This window comes from Sceloporus occidentalis, unplaced genomic scaffold (assembly GCF_023333645.1).
Source record: "Sceloporus occidentalis isolate IW3139 unplaced genomic scaffold, rSceOcc1.0.p SCAF_17, whole genome shotgun sequence".
Taxonomy (NCBI): domain Eukaryota; kingdom Metazoa; phylum Chordata; class Lepidosauria; order Squamata; family Phrynosomatidae; genus Sceloporus; species Sceloporus occidentalis.
In genome coordinates this window covers 7,270,452-7,298,103 of record NW_028316997.1, presented here as the reverse complement: position 1 = coordinate 7,298,103, position 27,652 = coordinate 7,270,452, and the positions used below count along the sequence as shown (strand labels likewise).

Genomic DNA, 27,652 nt, shown 5'->3' with positions numbered 1-27,652 from the left:
GAACCTTAAAAAAGAAGACTTATTTACTTAATGAAGAAATTACTTGCTTAAATATATAAAGAAGGCAGTAATCATTTATATTCTGCAACATGAATATGGAGAATATAGAGTACCTGCTAAAGATTGATGCTATGGATAGTGGTAGATGGTGGCTCCAAATGTAATTATAGATTATATGTCATTCACTTTACAGGTGCTTCCGAGTGCTATATGGCACTAAAACAATATAACACGTTAAACCATTTGTATCAAAAGCACTTATGAAAGGCAGCTTGCAAGTGCTTCCAAATGCTAGTTCACACAATGTACTCCTCACTTGAGGAATAATCCAGAAAAAAATATGTCCAGGGGGGTCATTATAATGATCTTGCAGTTTAGCATTTAAAAAGTACTGGATGTGTATCAGACTTACTACGTGGCAGATAAACAAGGAACAGTAAGTCTTTATACTAAATAAGTAAATCATATATATAATTTTGTTACATTTTCATAAATTTTGTTCAGTAAATAGCCTATCTTAGAAGCTTGGAACTTCTACAAGTTTGGGTATAAACATCTGCAAAGAGCTCAAAAATGACCAGCTCTATTTGCCCAATATCAGATAGGAAGAACTGCAGCAGGATTTCTCATGGTAACAAAAATGTGTCCGCGATTAAGACCAGGCTTTTTGATATCAACATTTAAGGAGTCTCCAGCAACCAATTCTTCTCATGGATCAGTGAAGCAAGCCATATTAAGTTAATTGTCACTCCCTTCATGAAGATAAGACGATTTTCAAGGCCAGTAGAAGGCTGGTGTTCTAGGTTTACTGATTGAACCCACTAAGTGGCTAAGCTAGTTTGCTTGGTATGTACAAGCAATGCTCAATGAATTAGCCTTGGTGGATCTGAACTGAACAAAACATAGTGGATGAGACATTGATTATATGATTATATGTAAGGAAATACAATTAAAATTCTAATTAGATATGGTTAAGCTCCTTTAAGATGCCAACATGCCAACTCTGTAAAAACAGACATATATATATGTTGGCACGAATATAGGCCGCACTCCCCCCCCCACACTTTAGGTAAGCAGCAGGGTGTTAGGATCCAGATCCCCCACAAGGCTGCAGGGGACCAGGATCATCCTCTCCGGCAGCCATGGACGTCTGCGCTATGCGCTTAGACAACCTCCGTTGCCGATACTTCTGCCGGGGCTTCTATGACCGAGAAGCACCAGTGGAAGTCCTGGCAGCGGAGGTTGTCTACGCGTACCACGCAGACGTTATATATATATGTGTGTGTGTGTGTGTATGTGTGTGTATAGAAGTATATTTTTTTCAAAGAGTAATCATGGGTTGGTTGGCATTTCAAAATAACTAAATGTTATATTCATTTTAGCGAATTTGACTTTTGCCAGACATTGTTGTGTTGAGGAATTTACTAACGCAGCATGAATGCTTTATGTGTCTCACACTTGAAAAGGGAGAAGGCTCTGTCTTCATATTCCAAACTGAAAAAATAAACATGATTGTGGGAACAACTCCCTGTGAGGGGTTTTGTGAGGCATAACCAGTTGAAACGCCTGAAAAAATGTGTGTGGTTTTGATATCCACCCTTTCGTTCTAGAAAACAAAATAACAGAACTTGAAATTAGCAAAAGAATATATTTCTGCAAAATCTGTCCTAAGAGTCAAGTTAAATACTGAATAATATTTATATTAAAATATCCACTTACTGCATTACAAAAATAGTTTTGGGGGGTTCAACACTGCCCAATGTTTTTCTAAAAAAGTACTTTAGGTTAAAGCAAAAAAAAGGGATAACTTTTTCCAGACTATGAAACTTTGTTTCATTTTGAACAATTGCACATTGGAATGTAAAATGTCAAATTGTTGTCACACGCTGCTGACACAGCGATTGCAGCTGAGGTCATGATCGATGAGGGTATGAGAGAACTGAACGTCTTACTGACTGCAGTTCTTATAGAGCAGGGGTGTCCAACATGCGGCCCGCGGGCCGAGACCTCGAGGTGCGGCCCGCGTAAGATCGGCAGCCAGGGCAACCGATCTTACACGGGCCGTACCTCAAGCCCTGCTACAACAAGAGCCCTGCTACTTACCAGTGGGAGGGTCTTTTGTACTGCAAAGAGGCAGCGGAACCCAGCAGAGTTCACCTGACATCACATGATTCTGCTCCAGTACTGCTTCCTCTGTGCAGTACCAGAGAACGCAGAGGGAGGCCGCGCCCCCTGCTGAAGTCTGTGAGCGGCATCGATGAGCTGCAGTGCAGGTAAGGGGGTGGGGAGGGTGTTTGAATGAGTATGCGTGATTGAGGGAATGAATCTGTGAGTATATGAATGAATGAGTGTGTGTGTGATAGCATGAATGTGTAAGTGCTGGAACCTAGGCATGATGGGACTGTGATTGCTGTTAGCAATCACACTCCTATCATGCCAAGTCAGCCAGTACATGCTGAAACCTGGTGTATTGATGCTGCCAGCAGTATGGGGTCTGCACATCACTTACAGCCACCCTGTTCCACCCTTGTGTATTGATGCTGCCAGCAGTATGGGGTCTGCACATCACTTACAGCCACCCTGTTCCAGCATGTACTGGCTGACTTGGCATGATAGGAGTGTGATTGCTAACTGCAATCACAGTCCCATCATGCCTAGGTTACAGCATTTACTGGTTGGATGTGTAAGTGCTGGAACCTAGGCATGATGGGGCTGTGATTGCTGTTAGCAATCACACTCCTATCATGCCAAGTCAGCCAGTACATGCTAAAACCTAGCTAGCTGCCCCCCTTGTGTATTGATGCTGCCAGCAGTATGGGGTCTGCACATCACTTACAGCCACCCTGTACCAGCATGTACTGGCTGACTTGGCATGATAGGAGTGTGATTGCTAACAGCAAGCACAGTCCCATCATGCCTAGGTACCAGCATGTACTGGTTGCCTGGGTATGATAGGAGTGTGATTGCTGTTAGCAATCACACTCCTATCATGCCAAGTCACATTGCTATTTTTTTTTGTCCAATTGTGGTGTGTTACCTACTTTTATTAAAAATGTGAGTTTTTATTATTATTATTTTTAATGGTGGAGGGTCATTTTCGGTTTTGGATAAGTGAATGTTTTGGTCCAGAAGTTTCATTTTGGTGCATCTCTAGAATAAATAGAACTATAATCATCCTGAATTTGTAGTCACAACACTTTCTAGGCCCAGAAATCAGTGAGAGGAAAAGTAAAGGTTTTGTGTCATTTACTTTATTTTAATCTGCATATTTTAAAGGCGATATTTTCTCACGGTGAAAAATGAGTGCGGCCCTTGCACGTATACAATTCTGATGAAGTGGCCCACTGCAGAAAAAACTTGGACACCCCTGTTATAGAGCATTTAATTCATATTAACCAGAATGAGCTATTACGTAACTATTTTCTGATTCCACATTTAAAAGGTGATGTTGACCCTTACTGACAGGGGAGAGTCCAGTCAAAATCTTCCAGCAATCTTATTCTGTAGGCAAGGACAGTCTTCATGGTCAAGTGACAGCAGAATGGATTTATTCAAATACCAGGGATGGGGCCATTTAGGATAATGAAGGGAGAATCGGTTATAATGGTGCAAGGGAGGTAGAATGAGCAGCAGGGGTAAGGCATCGATAGAGGGAGCAGAAGTAATGAAGTTAATCATCAACAATCAAATCGTGCCCAGACTGGCCATCAGACACACCGGGCAAATAGACAGTTTGCTAATGCCCTCCAGTGTATCTATATTCCCATTCTTGCTTCCAATGCCACCTTAAATGTCAGGCTGCCTGATGTATACACATACCTGCATGCTGCAAATGCTTAACAGTGTGGTGTGCAGGCCGTGTATCCAGAAGGTTCCTGCACACATGTAATTTATTGGCTGACGATCTTAAAGACTAAGGGCCAATTTTTAATGTAGGCCAGGACTGATTTTATTCCCTAGTCTGTTCTTTATTCAAATTATAATTTTGTTTTCTATTACTCCATTTCATCTTTCAAAAGTGTAACAATGTAACAAACCACTAAAGACCAACCTAACTTTAATGTAACATTTGATAAAAACAAAATAAAATAAAACCTCACAATGCTTCTTATTTTATTTTATTATCTTTTTTTAAGCCTCATAGCGATTATTGTTATATAACCAAAGCTGAGTGTGGTGAAATCTTTATTAAGATTCCAAACTAGTTTAGGCATTCTTTCAGAAAATGCATGAAAAGACACCTGAACAAGCATGTCCCTCACGGGCATCCTTAATATCTATTATAAAGATCTTTTTTTGTGCTCTTAGATTGAAGAACCAGTCTGAAAGTTTTCTCAGTTGAATGGCGGTATGCTATATTGATAGACATAACAAAAACAATAATTAATAAAAATGACAGTTTATTTGATATGAGCCTTTAGTCACGTTTAATGATATCACTTAAAAAATCACAGTGGATTGTAATTGGATGCCTTTACATTAGACAATACGCATGCCTGCGTTACAGTACACTATAAAATGTGTCACTGAGGCTCCAGTAGCCATAGCAAACATACTGTAAGATTCAGAATTATGTCAGCCTATAATAATGTTTTGTGCTATGCAGTAAATAAAACATGACAGTGAGTAAGCCTAACCATATGACTAGGTGTGGCTTTCCATTAGTGCTTCAAGTGTTGAGTAATTTGAGTAACATTAATTATTGTGTGTCATAGGAAACTGGGTACAATGTTGCTAAATTCATATTCTTCTAGTTTGGTTTGGCAGTTAAAAAATGCTTGCAGAGTTTATTTGCTGTAAAGCAGTAAAAAAATTGCTGTGAAGATTTTTAGTGTAAAGGAAAACGCCAACGATCATATTCACTTTACTTCATATGATACACTGTCTTGAGATAAGTATTTACCCGCATGGCATTTTTTTTTTTTTTTTTTTTGCATTACAACCTGGAATTAAAATGGATTTGTTGGGGGTTTGTATCATTTGATTTAAACCTGCCTACAACTTTGAATATGCAAAATATTTTTTATTGTGACACAAACAAGAAATAAGACAAAGAAAACAGAAAACGTTCACTATTCACCCCCCAAGTCAATACTGCAAGTCTCGTGGGGTGTGTCTATATGAGCAAAACTCCTCCCACTCTGCAGGTGTACAGCAATTTTTAAGTCATACCACAGATTCTCAATTGGATTAAGAGGTGTGGGCTTTGACTAGGTAATTCCATGACATTTTACTTTTGCCCCTTAAACCACTTGAGTCTTGCTTTAGCAGTATGCTTATGGTCATTGTCCTCCTGGAAGGTGAACCTCCATCCCAGTCTCAAATCTCTGGAAGATTGAAACAGGTTTTTCTCAAGAATTTCCATTTATTTAGTGACATCCATCATTCCTTCAATCCTGAACAGTTTCCGAGTCCCTGCCAATGAAAAACATCCCCACAGCATGAAGCTGACACCACCATGCTTCACTGTTGGGATGGTATTCTCTGGGTGATGAGAGGGGATGGGTGTGCTCCAGACATAGCATTTTCCTTGATGGCCAAAAAGCTCAATTTAAATTTCATCTGATCAGAGCACCTTCTTCCATATGTTTGGGGAGTCTCTCACATGGCGCTTTAAGCAATGGCTTTTTTTTCCGGCCACTCTTTTGTAAAGCCCAGCTCTGTGGAGCGTATGGCTTAACCCCTTGATGACAATTGCCGGTCCGGGCACGTCACGGAAATTCATGTCGATAACGACAAATGACGTGCCAGGACCGGCACGTCATTAAACGGGTGCAGAAAGCGATCTATTTTCGCTTTCTGCACCGAAACGGCGTTGCTGTAATGCCTCGACCTCGAGGCATTCAGCAACGCCATTATCGGCACAAAGGGGCCATCTCTGGCCCCTCCCCGGGGCGTCAACATCCGCCATACTTTGTATGGCGGCGGACGCCCGTTTTAAAAGCGTTTAGGAGGCGATCAACGATCGCCTCCTAAACTTAAATGGTGTCGCTGGAATGCCTCGATCAGGAGGCATCCAGCGACACCAAACACTTACCTTTGGATGGGCTGTGACCGCTCGGAGAGCGGTCACAGCCGCAGCTGCCGGTGATCTTCGCCATCTGCAAGATGACGGCGGTCCGGGAAAATTCAATAAAGAAACAATAAAGTCTAAAGAGTTCGCTAGACGGTCTCCAGACCCTCTAGAGAACTCTGGCTCCACTTGCAGGTTGAATATAGGTACTGCATTCAACCATGCAAGTCAATGGAGCTCAGCTTTCTAATCACAGTGTGATTAGAAAAAATAAATTAAAAATAAAATAAAATTAATAATAATTAGAAAAAAAATAGTAAAAAAACAGTAAAATGTAAAAATAATTTCCCACTGATGTCACTATCAGGGGAACCTTCAAGTTGAAAAAAAATGTTAAAAAAATAAAAAAATAAGGCAAAAAAATATATATATATATAAAAAATATATTTTTGTGAGCAAGTCCTAAAATTAGCATATTAGCTTAAAACAATTCTCGCATGGAAAGAGTTAAAATACTGGCATATTAAATGCCCATGGGGTGTCTACTTTTAAAAAATGTATGATTTGATGGGGTAAATTGAATTGGCCGGGTTCAACAAGGTCCCAATTAACACGGGGGGAAGGATGGCCACACATCTAATTTCCAATTAGAAAAATTGGCCTTTTAGTTCCCCCCAAAAATGACAAACCCATGCATGTGGGGTATCACTGTACTCAGGAGATGTTGCTGAACACATATTGGGGTGTCGTGTGACAGCGGCATATACCAGGAGCTGTAAATTCATACATAAAGTAGGTGTGTGCATGCAAAGAGTTAAAATACCAGCATTTAAAATACCCTGGGGTGTCTAGTTTTCAAAAATATATGGTTTTGTTGGGCATACTGAAATGGCCCGGCTCAAAGATGTACCAAATAGGGCACGGGCAGTGGATCCCCAAATGCCAAAGTTCAACATTGAAAAATGTGCATGCCCCAAATGTGGCTCTTTTGCCCCCGAACAGCCAGGCAAAATCATTCATGTGGGGTATCACTGCGCTCAGGAGATGTTGCTGAACACATATTGGGGTGTTTTGTGATAGTGACATATACGAGAACTTTTTAATTCATACCTGAAGTAAAATGTGTGTGACAAAACAAATGGAAAAAAATGACTATCACAAAGTTTGACAAAGACTGGTGGTAGATATGGTGCATGGAAAGAGTTAAAATACTAGCATTTGAAATACCCTGGGGTGTCTAGTTTTCAAAAATATATAGCTTTATTGGGCACACTGAAATGGCCCGGCTCAAAGATGTACCAAATAGGGCATGGGCAGTGGATCCCCAAATGCCAAAGGGCAACATTGAAAAATGTGCATGCCCCAAATGTGGCCCTTTTGCCCCCAAACAGCCAGGCAAAATCATTCATGTGAGGTATCGCTGTACTCAGGAGATGTTGCTAAACACATATTGGGGTGTTTTTTGATAGTGACATATACCAGAACCTGTTTATTTATACCTAAAGTAAAATGTGTGTGAAAAAACAAATGCAAAAAAATTACTACCATAAATTTTGACAAAGGCTGATGGTAGAATAAGTGCTTGGAAAGGGTTAAAATACCAGCATTTGGAATACCCTGGGCTGTCTAGTTTTCAAAAATATATGACTTGATGGGGTAAATTGCATTGGCCGGCTTCAAAGATACCCGAAATGGCACATGGGGGGAAGAATTACCAGATTTGGAAAAAATGGCTTTGAAATAGCAAAACGGTACCTGTACTTATTGCTCCATAACGTGCAGAAAAAAGCAAAAAAACATAAAAACATTGGGTATTTCTAAACTCAGGACAAATAGTAGAATCTATTTAGCAGGTTTTTTTATTACCTTTTATAGATGAGTAAAAGATTTTTCAACTAAAAGTTAGAAACAGTCATTTTTTTCTAAATTTTTCACCATATTTTATACTTTTTTTAATAGTAAATAATACGATACAATCAAAACAATGTCATCTAAAGAAAGCCCTTCTTGTCCTGAAAAAAACAATATCTAATGTGTGTGGGTTCAGTAAACGGGAAAGAAGAAAATTACAGCTAAACACGAGCAGCGCAGAAATGTTAAAACGGCCATTGTCACGAAGGGTACAAAAAGTAAAATCAGCCTTTGTCACGAAGGGGTTAAAGTGGTCCAATGGGCAGATACTCCAATCTCCACTGTGGAACTTTCCTGCTAATTCATGAGCTATTATTGGTCTTTTTGTTGACTCTAATTAATGCCCTCCTTGCCTGGTCCTTGAGTTTTGGTGGGAGGTCCTCTCTTGACAGGTTTGTTGTGGTGCCGTATTATTTTAATTTCTTAATAATGAATTTAATGGGGCTCTGTGGGATGTTCAAAGTTTTAGATATTACCCCTTGCTCAGTGGTGTTGCAGACTCTGGGGCCTTTCAGAACAGGTATATATATATATATATATATATATATATATATATATATATATATACTGAAATCATGTGACAGATCATGTGACACTTAGATTGCATACAGGTGGACTTTATTATGTGACCTCTGAAGGTAATTGGTTGCACCAGATATTATTTTAGTGCTTCATAGCAAAGAGGGTGAATACATATGCAAGCACCATTTCATATATTTGAAATAAGCTGTTTTCTTCATTTCACTTCACCAATTGGACTATTTTGTGTATGTTCATTACATGGAATCCAAATAAAAGTTGGATTTGGCAAACACTCTAAGGAGAGCCATGAGTGGAAAGTGCTTCCACTAATGTCAATGGGAACCCTTTCCTGCCACTGATTAGCTGCTTCAAGCAACCAATGGCATGACAACTTATACCACCAAGGGGGTGGGGAGCTAAAGATACTTCCTGAGGTTTTTTGCATGTTATTTGAATGCATATTAAACTAATTACAAAGTACTTTTATGTGCATTTATTGGTCTCCCGGGAACACTGGAGAGTCCTCTTAATTCTTCAGTGAGCATCACCATGTATTTAAAATAACTAAGGAAATAAACTGGTAATATCAATATCAATTAAACAAATGCGCATGGCATCTTCACTGCAAAAACTGAATCATTGTAGATTTTGTTTGCTCTGTTTGTTTGGAAACACTGAGTCACAAAGACACTAAGGTAGCTAATATCATCCTGAATACTTCTGTGCAGCCGCAGGGAATTTTGTTTTGATTAAATGTGTCCCAAAACTAAACTTAGTTTCACTGTAAACAAATTAGTAAAATGTTTCTAAATAAAACCTAGACTTATATCAAGAAAATCTGCAATACACCATAACATTTCAAACAGAGCCCAGCATCAAATTTTATTATCTTTCCCAGAAGTACACATTTGTTTCTTAGTCAGCACATATGGTGATCATGAGTGAGCTATACATATGCAAGGATTGGAAATCTGTGTTTCCATTGCAACTCATATGAATTTACATGCTGTTCCATGTACTGTAAGCATATCTTTATAGCTTCTGTTGATGCGATCTAACATGTCATATTTTGATTAAATAAAAAAAATAAAAAACACTCATATGACAGTTGATGACAACCTCTGTACATGTACATGGTCAGATGCCAGAATATCTACCATTCCAATTCTTGTCCATATAACCAAGTGTAATAAAGGGACACTATAATGTCCCAGACAGCTTCACCAAAAACAGAATGCATACTAAAAGTAAAGATTAAAAAAGTAAAGCACATTTTATTAATTTAGGGAAGACTGAAGCTACCTCCTCTGCTTTCTTTACTGCACTGGAGCTGTACAGTTGTATTTAATTCTATTTGTATTTCACATATGACAGGTTACTTTTAAATACTCATAAGGACAAAATGCCATCACCTGATGTTGGTGGATACCAAAGAATACTATCAGTTCCATAAGTAAACAAACCCTGAGTAGGCAAAATGTTTAATTTCCAGAGACAATCTACTTATAGGCAGTGTATACAAGGTTTACTGACACTAATTGTCTGACACTAACTGACACAACTGAAGTAGATGAAAGGGTGCAAACCTAATGTTATATTTAACTTTTAATTGAAGAGTAAATAGACACAGAAAGTTGTAGAATATTCTACAACCATGTAGCCATGTCATAAAGAATCAAATGCTAATATAAAAGGGTTGGCCTGAATACGGCTTAGAAATAACTACTGGATTACTAGTAAATGTGCAGAGGATTGCCTACATTTTGCACTTAATCCCATAAATGTGTACAAATACAGCCCAATATGGTTTGATATTTTGATATCTAAATATTTTTGAACCCAAGCAATGACAGTCTTGTGGTTTTGCTACTGAAAAACTTGCCATATCAGCCAATGCAACAAATTCTTCATTATAAAATAATATATTTGTTACACACAATGATGTGATCAAATAAACTAAGGTGGAATTCATCACATGATTTTTCTCCTGTTCAGAACTACAGATATTTTACAATTGATGTTACGTTATTAGTATAATAAAGCAGTTTTATTAAACAACTTTAAGTGAATATATTATATTTATCTGCGTTACAGGGCTGCCCTCCAATTCTCTTTCACACTTTTGGTCTCAGGTCTGAAAGAGTAGAGTGCTGGGATGTGACTTCATATGACCATGAGTGTGAAAGAAAAGTAAGCAGCTGTACTCTTAAGTCCAGGGCCCAGGGTCATGCCTTTGCCTAAGGGCAGCTCTGCTGCTTTAGCATACTAAATATACATGAATATCACAAAGCAATGATAGTAGATAGTAAAGCCAGAGGTATATTTTTGTAAATAATATTTGGGGTACAAACTATTTTTACTTGAGTGTACAAAACAACCCTGAGTGAGAGTTTTCACCTTGACTGCCTTTTCAGCTATAGTTCTACAAAAATTGACAACTGTCCTGGACTAAATACGAGTTGGGACAAATACTGTTTTTGCTCGATTATAAGACAAGGTTTTTTTTCAAGAGCAAATGCTCTACGTAATGCACAAAGATGCGTGATGCGCACAGACAACCTCCGCTGCTGCCCGCGTGACATGACCTTCCGGTGCTCCACCATAGAAGGCCCGGCAGAAGTACCGACCAGTAGCAGTGGAGGTTGTCTATGTGCATCGCGCAGACATTCACCGGCTGCCAGAGAGGAGGATCCCCCACAGCACTGCAGGAGACCTGGATCCTCCTCTCTGGCAGCCGGTGAACGTCTGCGCGATGCACGCAGACAACCTCTGCTGCTACCCGACATTTCTACCAGGGCTGACAGAGCACCAGCATGACGTGACCTTCCGGTGCTCAGTCATAAAAGCCCCAGCGGAAGTCTCTGGTAGCAGCGGAGGTTGTCTGCGCGCATCGTGCAGACGTCCACTGGCTGCCCCCGCTTGACACAAGGAAGTAATGCACCGGTAAATCGGGGGGCCATAAGGCATATCAGGAGGCAAATTGGCAAATAGGGGGGAATAAGGCATATCTGGGGGGAAGAGTGGTTAATGGGGGGGTAGATATGTAAAACTGGGGGCAGGTTGGCAAATAAAAGGAAATAAAAATAAAAAATGCATTTTTCTCAATCATAGTTTTTATTAAATATGAAAAAATAGGTTACATGTGAACTAATAAAACATTTATCTTATAGGGTAGTCTTACATTCAGGCTTTTTCTTTTTTTCATTAATGAACATGAGCAAATACGGAATATTCCAACCTTACTTGCTTATTGCAAAACATACTGAAAAAATTGTCTGTTTCAAATTGAAAGGAAAATCACCATCTGAGCCACAGGTTCTGTATCATTTAGATTACCTGTTATTTGCAGCAGTGCACGGTATGTACTTAAGCCTAAAGGGTTAATCATGGTATAAAATTGGCTCAAGAACGTAAGGCAAAATGTCAGTAAATTTGCCCCGAGGGCATGACATTAGTTATCAACTAATTATATTCAACAGTTTATTTTACATTTGCTTTAAAAAATTCTGTTATGAACGTTACTGAGCTCTTCTATTTGAAAACAATGTGATGATATACTGTCAATTAGTTGGTTACCCAAGTCTGTCTTATTATAGAGATAATACTTATTTGTAATGTCTCACCCATAATTCTAGCATGGCAGGATTTACACTAGTGTCTGTTTATATGCTTTATTTGCCACAGCAGTAAATAAAACAATGTACAGATTGTTTAAAAAAGGTCATTTACTGCTTAGTAATGTGCTGCCATGTTGCTGCTAAATTATTGGACAATAATTATCTTAAAAAAAATGTATTTTATGTGGAAAGAAAAAACACATTTCAGCTTCACAGCCATTCTTAAACATCTGGCATTCTAGTACTTTAATCAGCAACTAGAAAAGCCAAGACATTAATTCATGACTTCATACCGTACCTCTGCCGCACCAGAGGGGCCTTCCAAACTGAGGTTTAATTGCAATCTCAGTACTGACTTGCCATATAGCGGCATAGTTTAACAATGTATCCCATTGTGCCACAGATTTATGTAACATATTCTCTGCCAATATGTGTTGAGTATCTCACAGCAAGTTTTAGTTCACTTTTTTCAGTGAGTGGGTCTCAGTTTGCAGGCCCTGTTGCTAAACAGAAATGTTAGAGCTACACAGAAATCTAATATGCAAGACAATATTGCTCTCTTAGTCAGCCTTTGGCAGATATCAAACCGCTGACAGCTTATTATATGACAGCTTATCTAGAAAATAAGATAAGGAGTTATAAGGAGATAATACATTGCCAAACATGTCCAACAAAATGCCTGTGTTTACTTTAATATCTATTCTATATCCTATTAAAATAAACCACTTCTCATTAGCTGCAGCTCCAACCTGATGTGCACTGCACTTTCTGTGGTCCCTTTTTCTAGCCACTGTTGGCTGCCTGAATCACTGGCAGAAAAGCCCTTCATTGAAGCCAATGGAGCGCTTCCTACTCATCCACACAAGGGTCTCAGTAGACCCTTTGGAACCCTAATTTGAGCCTATGCTACACCTGGATGGAGAGAGTACAGCATGCATGTGACTGCACATTTGCAGAAAGCACTTCCATTGACAGTAAAGGGACACTACAGCCATCATATGCACTAGTTTTAGTAGTGTTGCAGAATTCCTGCTGTATTTATTTAACAAGTTCCAAGTATCCTTTTCAGATGAAAGCTCAAATCAGGTTAGGCTCAAGGTCTTTAAGCATCCTAGGCAAACTATGTCTCCAGTTCACCCCAACCACATATTCCTCTGCTCAGTGCCTTGCCTTAGAATGAGAGACTTTTAACCAATCAGAGACGCTCTAAAGTCCACTCACCAGAGGAGATATTAAAGGGGCAGTTTAACGTCCCATGGAGCAATTGCAAAGAATACTGCATATTGAATGGGAGAGTGTTCTTACACCCCTCCAATGTTCCCTGAACCAGCACTGGAGCTCATTGGCTTTAGATGGGGACAGAGAAATTCATGCATTTGTCAGGGGGAACATGAGGAAAATTGAAAGCGATGACATGGCTATCATATGCATTACATTTGATAGCAATATGGGGTAAAGTAAAAGTCAGGGAAGGCAGGTTACAGCAGAGTATCAAGTCATCAGGGCATACCTCCAGCTGATCAGCTTAATTCTGGACAGACAGAGTCATTGTAATTTCAAAAGTACAATGTGTTGCCTGAGAATTCTAACGTAATAAAAAACAATCTCGTGGTCTTACAAAAGAAGTAAATATTATTTTTAAAGTTAAGAAGCTTTATGAAACGTGACTCAACAATTTTGCAGATTTACCTTTTTAAGCAAATTAGCCAGATCATTAAGTTCCTGCTATTTGTACGCCTTGGACCATTCCTTCTTGCACTTTCATGACAGACAGATTAATCGTTAGATCTTTTACCTTTTTACAGAGATACTACCATTTTTCCTTATCTTCTATCTTAAAATCTCAAACTATATACTCCAAATTAAAGCATCCATATAAAAGCATAATTCATGAAACATGATAAATATTCATAAAGAATCTCTTACGTTAACACCATGATATGTGTTAATATTTCTTTAAATACATAGAGGCAGGTGATATGCCTGATCATAGGTTGGAACATTGGTCTTACAACAGCATACCCTAATTCACCATAGAACTTCCAAACCCACACCTAAATACCAGCAGGACTCTACTTCTGGATACATGGGTCCTTGTTTGGTTCCTTTAAGATACACATGAGGACCCAGAGTCCAAGCACATGATGTTTTTTAGCCATGCTGCCTACAACCTCCTCTTCTGATGACCCAGACCTAGAGAGGCAGTGGCCTGAAGCCCGCACCAGCTTGCCCAAGTTGAGCCACAATTAGCTATCAAAAGAATAGGTAAAAGTACTGATAAATAAAATAATAACAATAATACAAACACTGAACGCTACTGTGCTAGCTGCAATATTTCAATAATAAGCAATAGACGAATGCTGGACACAGAACACTGGACGAAGAATGTTTTCATGGCCGCCATTTTAACTACACTAAGAGGAAGAGAATCTCGCCATTTTAATTCATCTTCTTCTACGGGTTTATTTCTTGTTTCCATGGCAACCCGGACGGATTGAATGGGATTTACGAAAACGTTGTAACACTGGATGAATTTCGGCAAATACGAAGAGGACGACGGACAAAGTTCGTTGAATAAGAAGAATTTTTTTCCCCTGAAGACGAAAACGAACACGAACACAAACCTTCCACCGGCACCCAAATCTAGCAAGTAGTATATAGATGTTTTAGCCACAGCTGATGACAGTCCAGCATTTTTCACCTAACCGGGCTTTGCAGATGAGTTAAGGTGAAATGAATCATTTCATCTCACCAACTATGTAATATAAATGGAAAGTTCTCAAGCAAGAACAGCTGATTTGGTTCTGTGTAATGCATAACTAAGTCGCTGACAGAATATAAGTAGAAGACAAAATATAGAAGAGAATCTGAAATCCGAAACTACATTTTTGGTTTCTCACAGGCCTAGTCAGTAAGATACAATAATTCCATACCTGGATCAGTTAACTCTTTGTCGCAGTTCCTAAGATTACGCAAATAACAAAACAATGTGTCACAGATGTTCATCTGATCATTTATACCGTGTACAGCTGTCAAAATAATCTAAAATGATCATTATTGTTTTATAAAGCGCCATCATATTCCGTAGCACTGTAGAATGGTGCCATCACATGCAATGTCCGTCTGTTTTGAGGATTATCTACATCAGGCTAATTATGTCACACCATAAAGAGCCCTGACTTCTCCTCTGTGACGCAATGACCAAGTGGTTATAGCACAGCTTGCATTCTTTATAGGGGCTAATGATTCATATGACACCAATGCTGACTTTTATGGACAGGATCCGATGTACAAATAAACTTTACAATGCCAAAAGGAATCATGCCACAAGGATGAACATTGTTAAAAAAAACTGTATGGCAACTGAAGGCACGCTATGATTTCTTCTGACAACTTTAAGAGTCAATGATCCACACTAGTACCATTTTGATATGGCCAGCTATGCTAGCGTTTACCTTGCATAAAGTAAAGTTACTAAAGTTATTAGATGGGCGATCCAATTATATTACGAGTGGTCAAAATTCAAATCTACAGCTGGAAATTCTTGATGGCTGTGATCATACCAGATGCGGCACTGAGAGGGCAACCTCTATTGTTTTTGCCTTTTTTTGCTAGCCTTTAACCATTTTACACCATGCACATGATTGCGACCACCACTTCCTTTTGAATGCAAGTTCTTGTGGTCAAAGCCCTCCTCTCCATGGTGCTTACGATGTACAATGTTTCATATGCACTGCAGTTAAAAACTATACTTGTATTTGATAAATAAATAAATAAAATGCCAGCAGCTAAAACAAACATCACATAAACAGACAGGATGTGCAGAGAGAAAAACTATTTCTGACACTCACCCTGAGGGGGTGATATCAACAGGCTGCCTTCAGATGCTGCCTCTTCTTGCTCAGGCCCTCCAGGCCCTGGAGGAAAAGTTTCTCCCACTTGGGACATCTGCCAGGTCTCTCAGCAAAAACACGCAAATGTAACCAAATATTAATCTGGGCCAGGTTCTAGAAAAGAAGAAGAAACAGAGTATATATAAATAAAAATAAATAAATGAATATATATATATATATATATATATTAAATGTGCATCCTCTACAGACATAGTAATTCATTTACCCAAACATAAGCCCTGAATATTAAGCATAGAAGGAGGAAGGAGGCTCTGGTGCGTGTGCTCACTTTACAAATCTTCCTTTCAGTGAAGAGTCTATAACCCTTAACGTGCCAGGGAAGATGAGCCAATGTATTTCTAAGCCTTCTTTTTGGGGGGATCTGATGGGTTAGGAGCTGCTCGCCTGCAATGCCTGCAGCAAGGAATAGGTTAAATTAGCCGCTGGTACTAGCTGGCTGTGGCTGCCACCGGTTGCGCTGCGCCCACGGGGAGCGTGGGGTCTGCTAGGTGGTCCCTGCACCTCTGCACGCAGGGAAGAGACAGCAGCTCCCCGCTCCCATCCCGGTCCCGTTAGGGAACCTGACATGCCGTGACATTTGGACACGACGTTAAAGGGAAAGTTGATGCCGTTTAAGTATACTTTCTGTACTTTACCTTGCCCAGAAGAAACTTTTTTTTTCTTTTCTCTTTCACTCACTCTTCTCTCTAGTTTTCAATCGTTCTTTTCATCATTTCCGGAGGCTCCAATCATCCCACTTTGGCAGACAGCCGACCGCCCTAAAAAACAGACAAAGGAGGAGGCTTCTGGGGGGGTGCCGCCTCCTCCTGGTCCTTGAGTCAAAACTTTAACGTAAGAGATGCGGATCTAGCAACAGCGAAAAAAAAAAAAAGTTATCACCGCGGTCACAGTACCGGGAAAACGGGAAGTGGCTGAGTGCATTGCCTCTGCACAGCGGGGAGCATACCGACACACTGCCGGAGCTTGCACAGCGCTCGGGATTCTAACAGTAGCCTGACTGTTTGATACATCGTGTATCACTGCCTGGCATCGCTCCACACCCAAAGCCGCCTGTCCTTACTCAGGAGGCCCGGGACTATGAAGCGTGCATTGTGCACGGTGTGAGTTATATGTGTATTAGTCACGCACGTTCACATACACGTCCTGCGGGTTTTTCTTTGTGTATGTACCTATATTTTTACTTGTTAAGTACTTCTACAGCTTCCGCTATAATAAAGGTGAAGTACAGTAAGTACATAGACCTTATAATCTGAGTACAATGAGACTGAATACATTAGAAAAGGGGGTATCTGCCCCATAGAGCTTACACTTGTAAAAGTCTTATACTTTTATTATTATTTATTGATTTATATAGCATCGCCATATTCCACAGCGCTGTACAATACGACGCTGTCAGAATGAAACATGTGAAAGCGGGATAAGTTTCGTATTTTGGGATGCTTCAGAATATTTGAAGTTTATCATGATCTCACACTAATGACTAGATCTAATAGATCTGCCTGGTCACATTGCTGGGTATAGAGCTAGTAATTTTATTCTGATTTTATATACTTGTACAATGAAACGGCCAACTTTGCGCAAAAGGGTAGCACAACTCTTAATATCACATACTCCTCTGGTCCAAATAAAAAAAAAAGTTTTAACAAGAGCCACGTGAATGCACACGTATGTATGTATGTATACGCGCCTACCTACTCTCTTTCAAAATATGATTCTGTTAAATATTATAGATGTAAACAAAACCTAAGGTCGCAATGAGATCATTCTGTATGTTGTTTGTTAAGTATTGTTTGTAAAAACAAATTAGAGCTTTGCTTACTATTTTGTCTGGCTGTTCTTGTAAGCAAAAAGGGGTTAATGCACATAAGTAATAAATACATGCTCTACTGCGTGCCCAGTTCATCTGAAGATAACAGAATGCATACTCACAGATGGTCTGATGGAAGTCTACCCTCTACAGATATGATCTTTGCAGGAATCTTCTATGTTGTTTTAAAAGACATACGAAACTCCTGTTCCGAGTTCCCTCGAAAACTGGATCTGTTCTTCTCTGTATTACATTGCCTGGCGTGTCCAAACATTTGATTTTAGGGCAATGTCTGCATTACAGTGGTTCTCCCTGCTTTGTAATTCTATTTTCAGCATAATTCAGCTCAAGTAAAACTATAGCTTAGTTTCCAAATACGCTTCTGGACAGTTTGCAGCCATTTCCAGAACTCTTTTCTTAAACCTTACAGTCACACACACTCACTCACACATACCATCACACGCCATCTAGTGCCTAGCAGATTATATATAAAACGTAAAAAAAAAAAAAATCAGTGGTATAACAGACGACAAGAAGCGACAATTTATGACGTGTGGGTTGATAATATTTATAGGAAAAGTAGTAAAATCATTAATTATTAATAGACATCTAGCACAGTCAGTATACTTCGTCCTGAAAAGAAACAAAGTACATGAAACCAGTTTTTCAAGTACTGTTTTACATTAGATACAATCTTCGGTGAAAAATGTGTGTGTTGTACTAAAATAAGGATCTAAGTATAGTAAAGGGAAGCAATATTGTCTTGGCTTCTGTACGGTTGCCTTGACACTGTGTACTTACATACAGCACATCACAATGCATAGGCCAAATAACCTGCTCTTTGCAGCATGCCCAGGGCCAGTACTAGCCCAAATGGCAACCCAGGCAAGAAAGCTGTTAGTTATCCTACACCAGTACACTCCATGTCTTTTTTCTATACGTTTAGAATGCCGATATAGGCATGGTGGTCTTGTGCATGTCGTCCACATATAGTGGAGGCTTCTGTTCCACCTGTGTCAGGTACCAGACAGACTGGGGGCAGTTTCTGGGGTGGCTGTTGCTATTCTGGTTAAGGCACTTCAGACAGATGCCTAACTTGCCAGGCCTTTGTTACACCTATGTGTTGTTTCAAAGCCATTTGGCACAGCAGGATCCTGCTTGCAAGATTAAAGTTGGCCTTTTTTTAATGCTAGGTCGAGCATCTGAATCTGACCGCTTTCTTATTATTTTCATATTACTTTCCTATATATTTTAAATAAAAGTTAAACTTTGGAGCTATGTTTTTGAGTTGTTACTGGAAACAGTGTTTGGTTTTACATTTGTATTTTCATTTGAAATCCAATTTTTAAACAATTCTTAACCTCCATACATTTTTGACATTTTAAACACATTAAGTGAAAATTGCGGAGATATTAAGTTGTGATAACATTGGCATGCCTGTGTTTTGTGATATGCCTTATGGTAACTTTGGGGATTCGTCTAAAACTCCACCTAGTTAAAAAAGTTCCGAAGAATTTTGAAACTTTTTTTTTTTTTAAACCCTGTAGATTGAGCAGCTATCTTTAAAACTGCCGTATGTTGCACTACAAAGCTACAAACAGTTTGAATTGAGACCTAAAACTAAAGACTGTTTATGAAAATACAGTTCAGTTGGCAGACATCACTGCATCTAGTATAATATACCTAATTACCTGAACAAAACTTCAGTGGGTTTACCAACCCCGTGCCATGCCTAGATTTTTATAAAAAGCAGAAATACATTAGCTCAACAAATATAACAATGTATTGTTACTAAGTGAGCATTAAAATTGGGTATAAATACAAATAAAAAGATAAAATAATAGCGTTTGGAGGGATTTTCTCACTGAATATATTTGATCGCATTTTGACGAAGCTGGGAAGGAGCGCAGCTTCAAACAAAATGGGCATTCATTAAACAGTAACTTTGAAGTTTACACCTAAATAACCTATAATTTCCTCTGTTTAGGGAAAGCCAAAGTAAAATTACAGAGGGACTGTATGTGGTTTAAGTAAAAATGCACCAAAATAGAGTTTATTCCTTCGGTATGAAGTGAATACATTTATGAAGAAGAACGTCATCACTTGAATGCTTAGTAGGACCTGACGTGACTAGATAAGCAGCCTGTGGGCAAGGCTTGTATGATAAAAACTGAAACCTTTTTTTTTTTTTAACTCTAAATACAGTCGGAAAGGTTTAAAACTAGTTGAAATGTTATTTCTCATTTATTTACTCACCAAGGTATCTAAGTACCATGAGGAACTGAGTCTGAGTTGCTCTCAAAGGATGCTTTCATGGGGCAGACATCTAGCAGCTGTAGCTCTTGGCTTTAATACAGAGGCATGTTTAATATGGCACTATGCACTCTTCTGTTATGAGTAGCTCTTTAAGGGACGATTTCCAGCTGTAAACCTAAGGGGGATGTTTCTGGTTCAACAGCATAGTGAACTTGTAATGACTTGAAGACATTTCAAGAGTTCTGCAAGTTGTGACCTGGCTATGCATAATGAGCCACACAAACATTCTAACTTTGTTCTTTGAAAATACATTCTGAACTCAGTTTGTCACCCAAAAAAAAGAATGAATGTCACTGCACTGTTCCACTCCAGTAATGCTAGAATACAGTATCACGTCATTTTCTCTCAGTTAGCCACAGACACCGAGCGAGTGTCACAAGGTCTAACATGGAACAGTGCATGTGACACACGTGGAGATTTCACAACGATTGACAGTTTAAGTAGATACCCTTTGTATGCCAGATTGTTGAGTAATACATTGCCGGGCTCACTTTTCCCTTGCAGTCACATTAAAGATAGAGACGTTGACACCAATTACTGAAATTAGTATATATTATATATATATATATATATATATATGCAGGCCCGGACTGGCCATCGGGCACACCCGACTGGCCATCGGGCCACGGCAGGGCCGCATTGACTTAGGGGCTGATGGAGCTGCAGCTCCAGGCCCCTATCCTACCTACGGCCGCATTAACGCAGGGCATAAGGGGCACCTGCCCCTTAAGCCCGCCGCAACTGCGACCGGGTCCGCCACTCTAAGGGGCCGGGAAGTCCCCACCAAGGCCGGCCTTACGGGTCTGCGGCCGCACAGGGTTTAAATTAAAACATCGGGGGTTTTTTTAACTTTATTTAACATCCTCTATGTTAAATAAAGTTTTTTTTAACTTTATTTAACATGGAGGATGTTAAATAAAGTTGAGAAAAAACCCCGATGTTTTAATTTAAACCCTGTGCGGCCGCAAACCCCTAAGGCCGGCCCTGGTGGGGGCTTCCCGGCCCCTTAGAGCAGGACCGGCCTTTGGGGTGTGCGACCGCACAGGGCGTCACACTCTAGGGGGCGGTCCGCACCGGGTGCCGCTCATCAGCGGGTGCCAACTTGCGGCACCCGGCACCCCTCCAGAGACGGACAGTAATGTCCGCCGCTGGAGGAGCAGGCTCGCAAGGGAGCGGTATCGGAGGTCTTTAACAGACCTCCGGTTCCCTTGAGTGATTTTAAGCCGGGTTCAACCCGGCTTAAAATCACTCAAGGGAGCCGGAGGTCTGCTAAAGACCTCCGATACCGCTCCCTTGTGATCCGCGCGGCAACAGCTGCTGTGCGCCGGGGTTTGTTGTTAGATCCCGGCGCACAACACTGAAGCCGCGCCCACCGCTGTCCCTGCCCTCTGAACCGGAAGAAGACAGAGAAGACAGAAGAACTGAAGAAGAGGAGCGAAGAGGAGGAAAAGGAGCTGTAAGGAGAAAAGAGGAAAGGTAGGAAAATATTCAGTGAGAGTGGATTAGTATATATGTGTGGATTGGTATATATGTGTGGATTGGTATATATGTGTGGATTGGTATATATGTGTGGATTGGTGTATGTGTGGATTGGTATATATGTGTGGATTGGTATATATGTGTGGATTGGTATATATGTGTGGATTAGTGTATATGTGTGGATTAGTGTATATGTGTGGATTGGTATATATGTGTGGATTGGTATATATGTGTGGATTGGTATATACGTGTGGATTGGTATATACGTGTGGATTGGTATATACGTGTGGATTGGTGTATGTGTGGATTGGTATATACGTGTGGATTGGTATATACGTGTGGATTGGTATATACGTGTGGATTGGTATATACGTGTGGATTGGTATATACGTGTGGATTGGTATATACGTGTGGATTGGTATATACGTGTGGATTGGTATATACGTGTGGATTGGTATATAGGTGTGGATTGGTATAGGTGTGGATTGGTATATATGTGTGGATTGGTATATATGTGTGGATTGTTAAGTGTGTGAGAGTGATGGGTGTTATGCTGTACCATTTCCAATGTCTTTTTCATGATCTAATTATGCTCTAAAAGTACATCATAACTCCCATCACTCTATACTGTTCCATACAGTGGCAGAGCTGGGAGGCAGAGGCCTTGCACCCTCACCGCAGGACTCCTGAAAGGTAAGTGAACTTCAAAGAGGGAGAGGGTAGATAGTTAGGAGGGGGTAGATAGGGAGAAGGGCGTGAGACGGGGGAAAGGGGGTAGATAGGGGGAAAGGGGGTAGATAGGGGAGAAGGGAGTGAGAAGGGGTAGATGGGGCAGAAGGGAGTTAGAAGGGGTAGATAGGGCAATCATACTCCTATCATGCCAAGTCTGCGAGTACATCCTGGAATCTGGGTATGCCTGGGCATGATAGGAATGTGATTGCTGTTAACAATCATATATATATACATATAATATTGTTTTTTAATTGTTTTGTCCTATTTTGGTGTGTTACTTACTTTAAATAAAAGGGTTTTTTTTATGGTGTGGGGAGGTCATATTCGGTTTCGGACAGGTAAATGCTGCATTTTCGGTTTCAGTCCAGAATTCGTTTCGGTGCATCCCTACTACTAAGCCAGACAATGAAGTGGTAGGCCTACACCACAACAATGTTTGGCGTAGTATATAGTGATTGGGGTTATGCTGCACTATTGTCAATGTCTGGCTCAATGTATAGTGATAGGGATTACGCTGTACCACTGTCAATGTGTGCCTCAGTATATAGTGATAGGTGTTATGCTGTACCACCGTCATTGTCTGCCTCAGTATATAGTGGTAGGTGTTATGCTGTACCACCGTCAATTTCTGCCTCAGTATATAGTGATAAGTATTATGCTGTACCACCGTCAATGTCTGCCTCAGTATATAATAACAGTGAGAAGAGGCAGAGGTGGTAGATAGTGATACAGGGGGATAGATAGTGAGAAAGGGGAGTTTTGTTACAAGTTTTTATTCCTTTCTTTTTTTGGAATGGGGGGGCACCAGAGGAGTAGTCCGCACAGGGCGCCAGAACACCTAAGGCCGGCTCTGCCTTAGAGTGGCGGACCCGGTTGCAGTTGCGGCGGGCTTAAGGGGCTCTGCCTTAATGCGGCCATATAGGCCCAGTCAGTCCGGTCCTGACTGGGCCTATTTTAAGGTAGGAGCCTGGAGCTGCAGCTCCATCAGCCCCTAAGTCAATCCTGCCCTGCCACAGGCGCGGTCGCAGTTGCTGCTTGCTCTGGCAACAAGGTAAATAGGGTGAGGGAAGGGGCTGCAGTGAGAAGGGGCAGAGGGGGGTTAGGTAGTGAGAAAGGGGGAGAGGAGATAGATAGAGGCGGTACATATTGAGAAGTGGGGAAGGGGGTTACATAGTGAAAAGGGGGAACATAGTGAGAAGGGGCAGATAAGATGATGAGAGGGGGTAGTGTGAATGCGTATGAGAATGAATGAATAAATGTGTGGATGAATTGTGTGAATGCGTATGACAATTAATGAATTCATGTGTGGATGAATTGCTTGAATGATTTGTGAGACTGCATTAATGAATGTGTTAATGATTTGTGTGAATGATTAAATGCAAAGATGGTACATGAAGGGTGGGCTTTAACAATAAATAAATAAATATGGGCTGCTCAGGCTTAAATGCCCGGGCCTATTTTTTGTCCCAGTCCGGGCCTGTATATATGTATATATATATGAACCTTATAAATTAGGTTTAGCATGTGTTTCTAAAGCAGTCACTATATCCAAGCTGAAGAAACCGAATTTAGAATTGCAAAATATAAAATTCCTGTGATTTTGTAATTAGATGTTAAAATCCCTAGTAGTTATTACATCCTATCCTGGCGCTCTCAATGTTAAGGCTACTTTGTATGCTATGGAAGCTGTACTGGCTAGGCACAGACCTCTATAATGTAAGTGGTTTCATGGGAGATCTCTGATCGCTCTGTTTGTCCCATTAAGTAACGGATGCACCACGATCTCTGCTGCATGGAAAATCAGGAGAGTCCTGTGAAAACCATGACTGTAAGGAGATATGGAAATTCCAGAGAATTGTGCCCTCCCACCCTTCAGTCTCGTGATCATGATTTACTAATCCACATTCTAAACAAGCTATATTTTTACTGGCGGGCCATTCTGAATGTGTGTTTCTTATCTTAGTGGCGCAGTACACCAAACATGATGCAACCCTACAGGTCTTACAGACCAAAGATAAGCCCTGGAATACATAGTTTTCATTTTTTTGCCTCTAGAAAAATCCAAAACTCTTTATCTGCCCCCTTCCACCATTATAGCAACATGTTGAATATGTTTAGAAGTATATATATTACACTTACAGTGCCGCATACTGAATTCATTTATATTTTACTTTTCTTACACAATTAAAATAAAGAATAGGTATGTGTAAGGGACTTATCAGCTTTAACTTCCTATGCTTGTGTGCAATATGTTTATTTCTCCCATTATATTATTTCTCCTGTTTTTTATATTTACCGTTCCTCTTTGATATAAGGATATGTTAAGTTATGGCAAGTATTTTAAAGGGCATTTAGATTGTTTTTGAATTGGAAACTTGTTATTATGCTAATTTACTGCCAATTTGAAAGTGTTCTTCAAGTAATTTGTTAGCCACCTCTTGTCTTTGAAAACTAAAGAGGTTAAATCATACGTCCAAATATGAGGGGTTCCCCAAATGTTGATACTTTGGATACGACTTACCTGACACAAAAGACAGCAAATGTTATTGGTAACATAAGAAAGAAATTCTAGTTATTTTACAAGAGATAGAACGTTGATAGAAGACTAAGGGATGAAATGCCAGTTGGTGGATGGAGCCTATCATTCAAGTCTTATTTCATTATTTGTATTTGTTAATTCATGATCTAGCACATAGTCTATAAACGAAACACCTGAGTATATAAACTATTTCTTACTTTCTTACGTAGGCACTTATGAGTCACGTCTCCTGTATCAAAACCTACTTCCTAACTATTAAAATAGGATTCATTAAGAAGGATCCACTTATAAACTTTGGTTGAGAACAAATCATCTATCTAATCTACATGGAATATAGGAAAGGCAATAAATAGCTTTTGTTACATCGTTTTTAAAATGTCATTCAAACTAAATGAAAGCAGGTTGGGTTGAAAATATATTGATGTACATATATATATATATATATATATATATATATAACAGCCCCATGATGCTGTTTAGTATTTGACTACGTTCTTCTAGAGTACATGGCAAATCAGTTCATATACTCCGGGGATCTAAATGCCATTTCATTTCTGTACAATCTAGCCCACTTAAACAAATATCTGCTGAAAATATAAACCAGTTTATGCTTGCTATAATTGCTTATTTGAGTGACCTACTAACTAACACATATTTTGCTCATAAGAAAATCCAGTCACACAAGGCATGCTAATGCTGCTTTGGATAAATGCTCTCAGGAAAAAAAAGGTTACAAACATGGTATTTTTACATAAATGTCAATGCACAAATATGTATATATATATCTAAATGTGTTTAAACCCACACAATAGAATTAATGACACCTCTGGGCTGTATTTTGCTCCTCTTTTGCTCCCCTTCTTGTTAACTAGAGCTGGACACAAAGGAATGCTGTCTTGTAGGAGGTAAGGAATTAAACTCATGCTGTACTCAGTAAAGGTCCCAGTGTAGAAGGTTTCATATATGGGTCAGCTATTATATTAGACCCACTAATTTGCTAATTATTGTTGCACATTTAAAGATGGCTCAGACACTTGAAAATTACTCTATCTTATTACATTGACTAAAGGTCTACTGTTTTTTTTCAGCGACATAAGATGTATTGCAGTTAATGTAGTTAAATAGATTTCTTCAGATAACTGATAGCTAGACTTGTATATTTGGATTAGTACAAACTAGTCTTTTAACGCAAATTGCCAGTTTTGTGCTGTTGTACGATTCCCCCGAGAACTAGAGCAATCCTCGATGAAACTGCCAAAAATGAATTGCAAAATTGCCAACATTTCATTAGGATTTCTACTTTTGTTGCCACGTGTAGCCGCCACCATTAAAAGCTGTTTTGGTGCTCCTTGATGAGATTAAGTGGAAAGGGACTGTGTATAGGAGGATACTGTCAGGATTCCACCCTGTTAGCCCGGATTCTACCGTATTTGCTCGATTATAAGACGACCCATGATATGCCTTTTGACCCCCCTATGTGCCACTCCAGAATTGCCTTAGGGGCATTTAGGGGGTTAAAAGGCATATTATGGGGCAGAGTGGCATATAGGAAGGTATAAGGCATTTCAGGAGGCAGAGTGGCGCATAGAGGGTTAAAAGGCCTTTCTGGAGGCAGAGTGGCATTAAGGGGGTTAAAAGGCATTTCACAGAGAACTCTGCCTCCAGAAATGCCTTATGCCCCCCCATTTAACACTCCCTCCCTCCTCCAAACTTACCGGTGCTTCTGAGTCCCCGGTGCTTAGTCCGGGCAGCTTGTAGTGCTCTATGCGCTTGAGCGGAAGTTGTCTACGTGAATCGCATAGAGCTCTATACGCTACCCGGACTAAGCACCGGGGACTCAGAAGCACCGGTAAGTTGGGGGGGGGGAGTAACACAGGAGGATCCAGGTCCCCTGCATCTGAGTCCTCGGTGCTTAGTCCGGGCAGCGTGTAGAGCTCTACGCGAATCGCGTAGAGCTCTACACGCTGCCCAGACTAAGCACCGGGGACTCAGAAGCACTGGTAAGTTGGGGGGGGCATAACACAGGAGGAAGATCCAGGTCCCCTGCATCGCTGCGGGGGATCTGGATCTTAGTCTCATAGTAAGACCTATTTGAGGTCTGATTATAAGATGACTCTGATTATAAGACAAGGGCTTTTTTTCAGAGCATTTGCTCTGGAAAAAACGTCGCCTTATAATCAGGCAAATACGGTATTTATTTAGGTGTCATGTCCGTTGCAGCCTCTAGAGGCCACCTGTCAGATCACAGTACCTTGTATGCTAACCTAGCCCTCCCACTTAAATACCTGTTGATTCCAACATTCCAGGCCTTTCGTGGAATGTGGAATTGTGCTGTTTCTCTGCATCCTGGCCCTGTGCTCTTCCTAGTAGTTCTCTGTTGGATTCTACCCTTTTGACCTGGCTTGTCCTGACAATGATCTTGGCTTCTGATTTGCCTCTTGTTCCTGTGATCTCCTGGCGTTGACTGGCATTGCCGGACTTTTTTTTACTGTGGCCAATCAGCATTTACAAGGGGAAGAGACAAGCATTAGATTGCATCATACATTTTTTTCCCAATTCACTTTAGGACAAAACCTCGTTTTTGGTCAGCACAAAAACATATACTTGTGACTAATTAGGCATTTGACTGTGCTTGCAGTGTGTTTTAGTTGTTTATTACTGTTCTGTTCCTGAGTAGAGTTTATTTAGTTAAGACAGTTGCCTATTAACAATACTAGCCAAACCTCTAATTTGTAGACAGTATTTTGAAAAATGATGTATATTATATTATTATCTTGCTATCTTATCATATATTATTCTTCA

General features: G+C 40.0%; 1 protein-coding gene across 1 annotated transcript in view; it reads right to left on the bottom strand.

The window, feature by feature from the left end:
* LOC149302793 (myoD family inhibitor domain-containing protein-like) overlaps positions 1–27,355 on the bottom strand; it is a 54,089-nt gene extending 26,734 nt beyond the window's left edge. The window contains exon 1 of the mRNA XM_089481987.1: positions 27,136–27,355. Within this exon, the coding sequence (XP_089338113.1) occupies positions 27,136–27,355 (220 nt within the window). The remainder of the gene's footprint in view (positions 1–27,135) is intronic.
* Between the last annotated feature and the right edge of the window lie 297 nt (positions 27,356–27,652).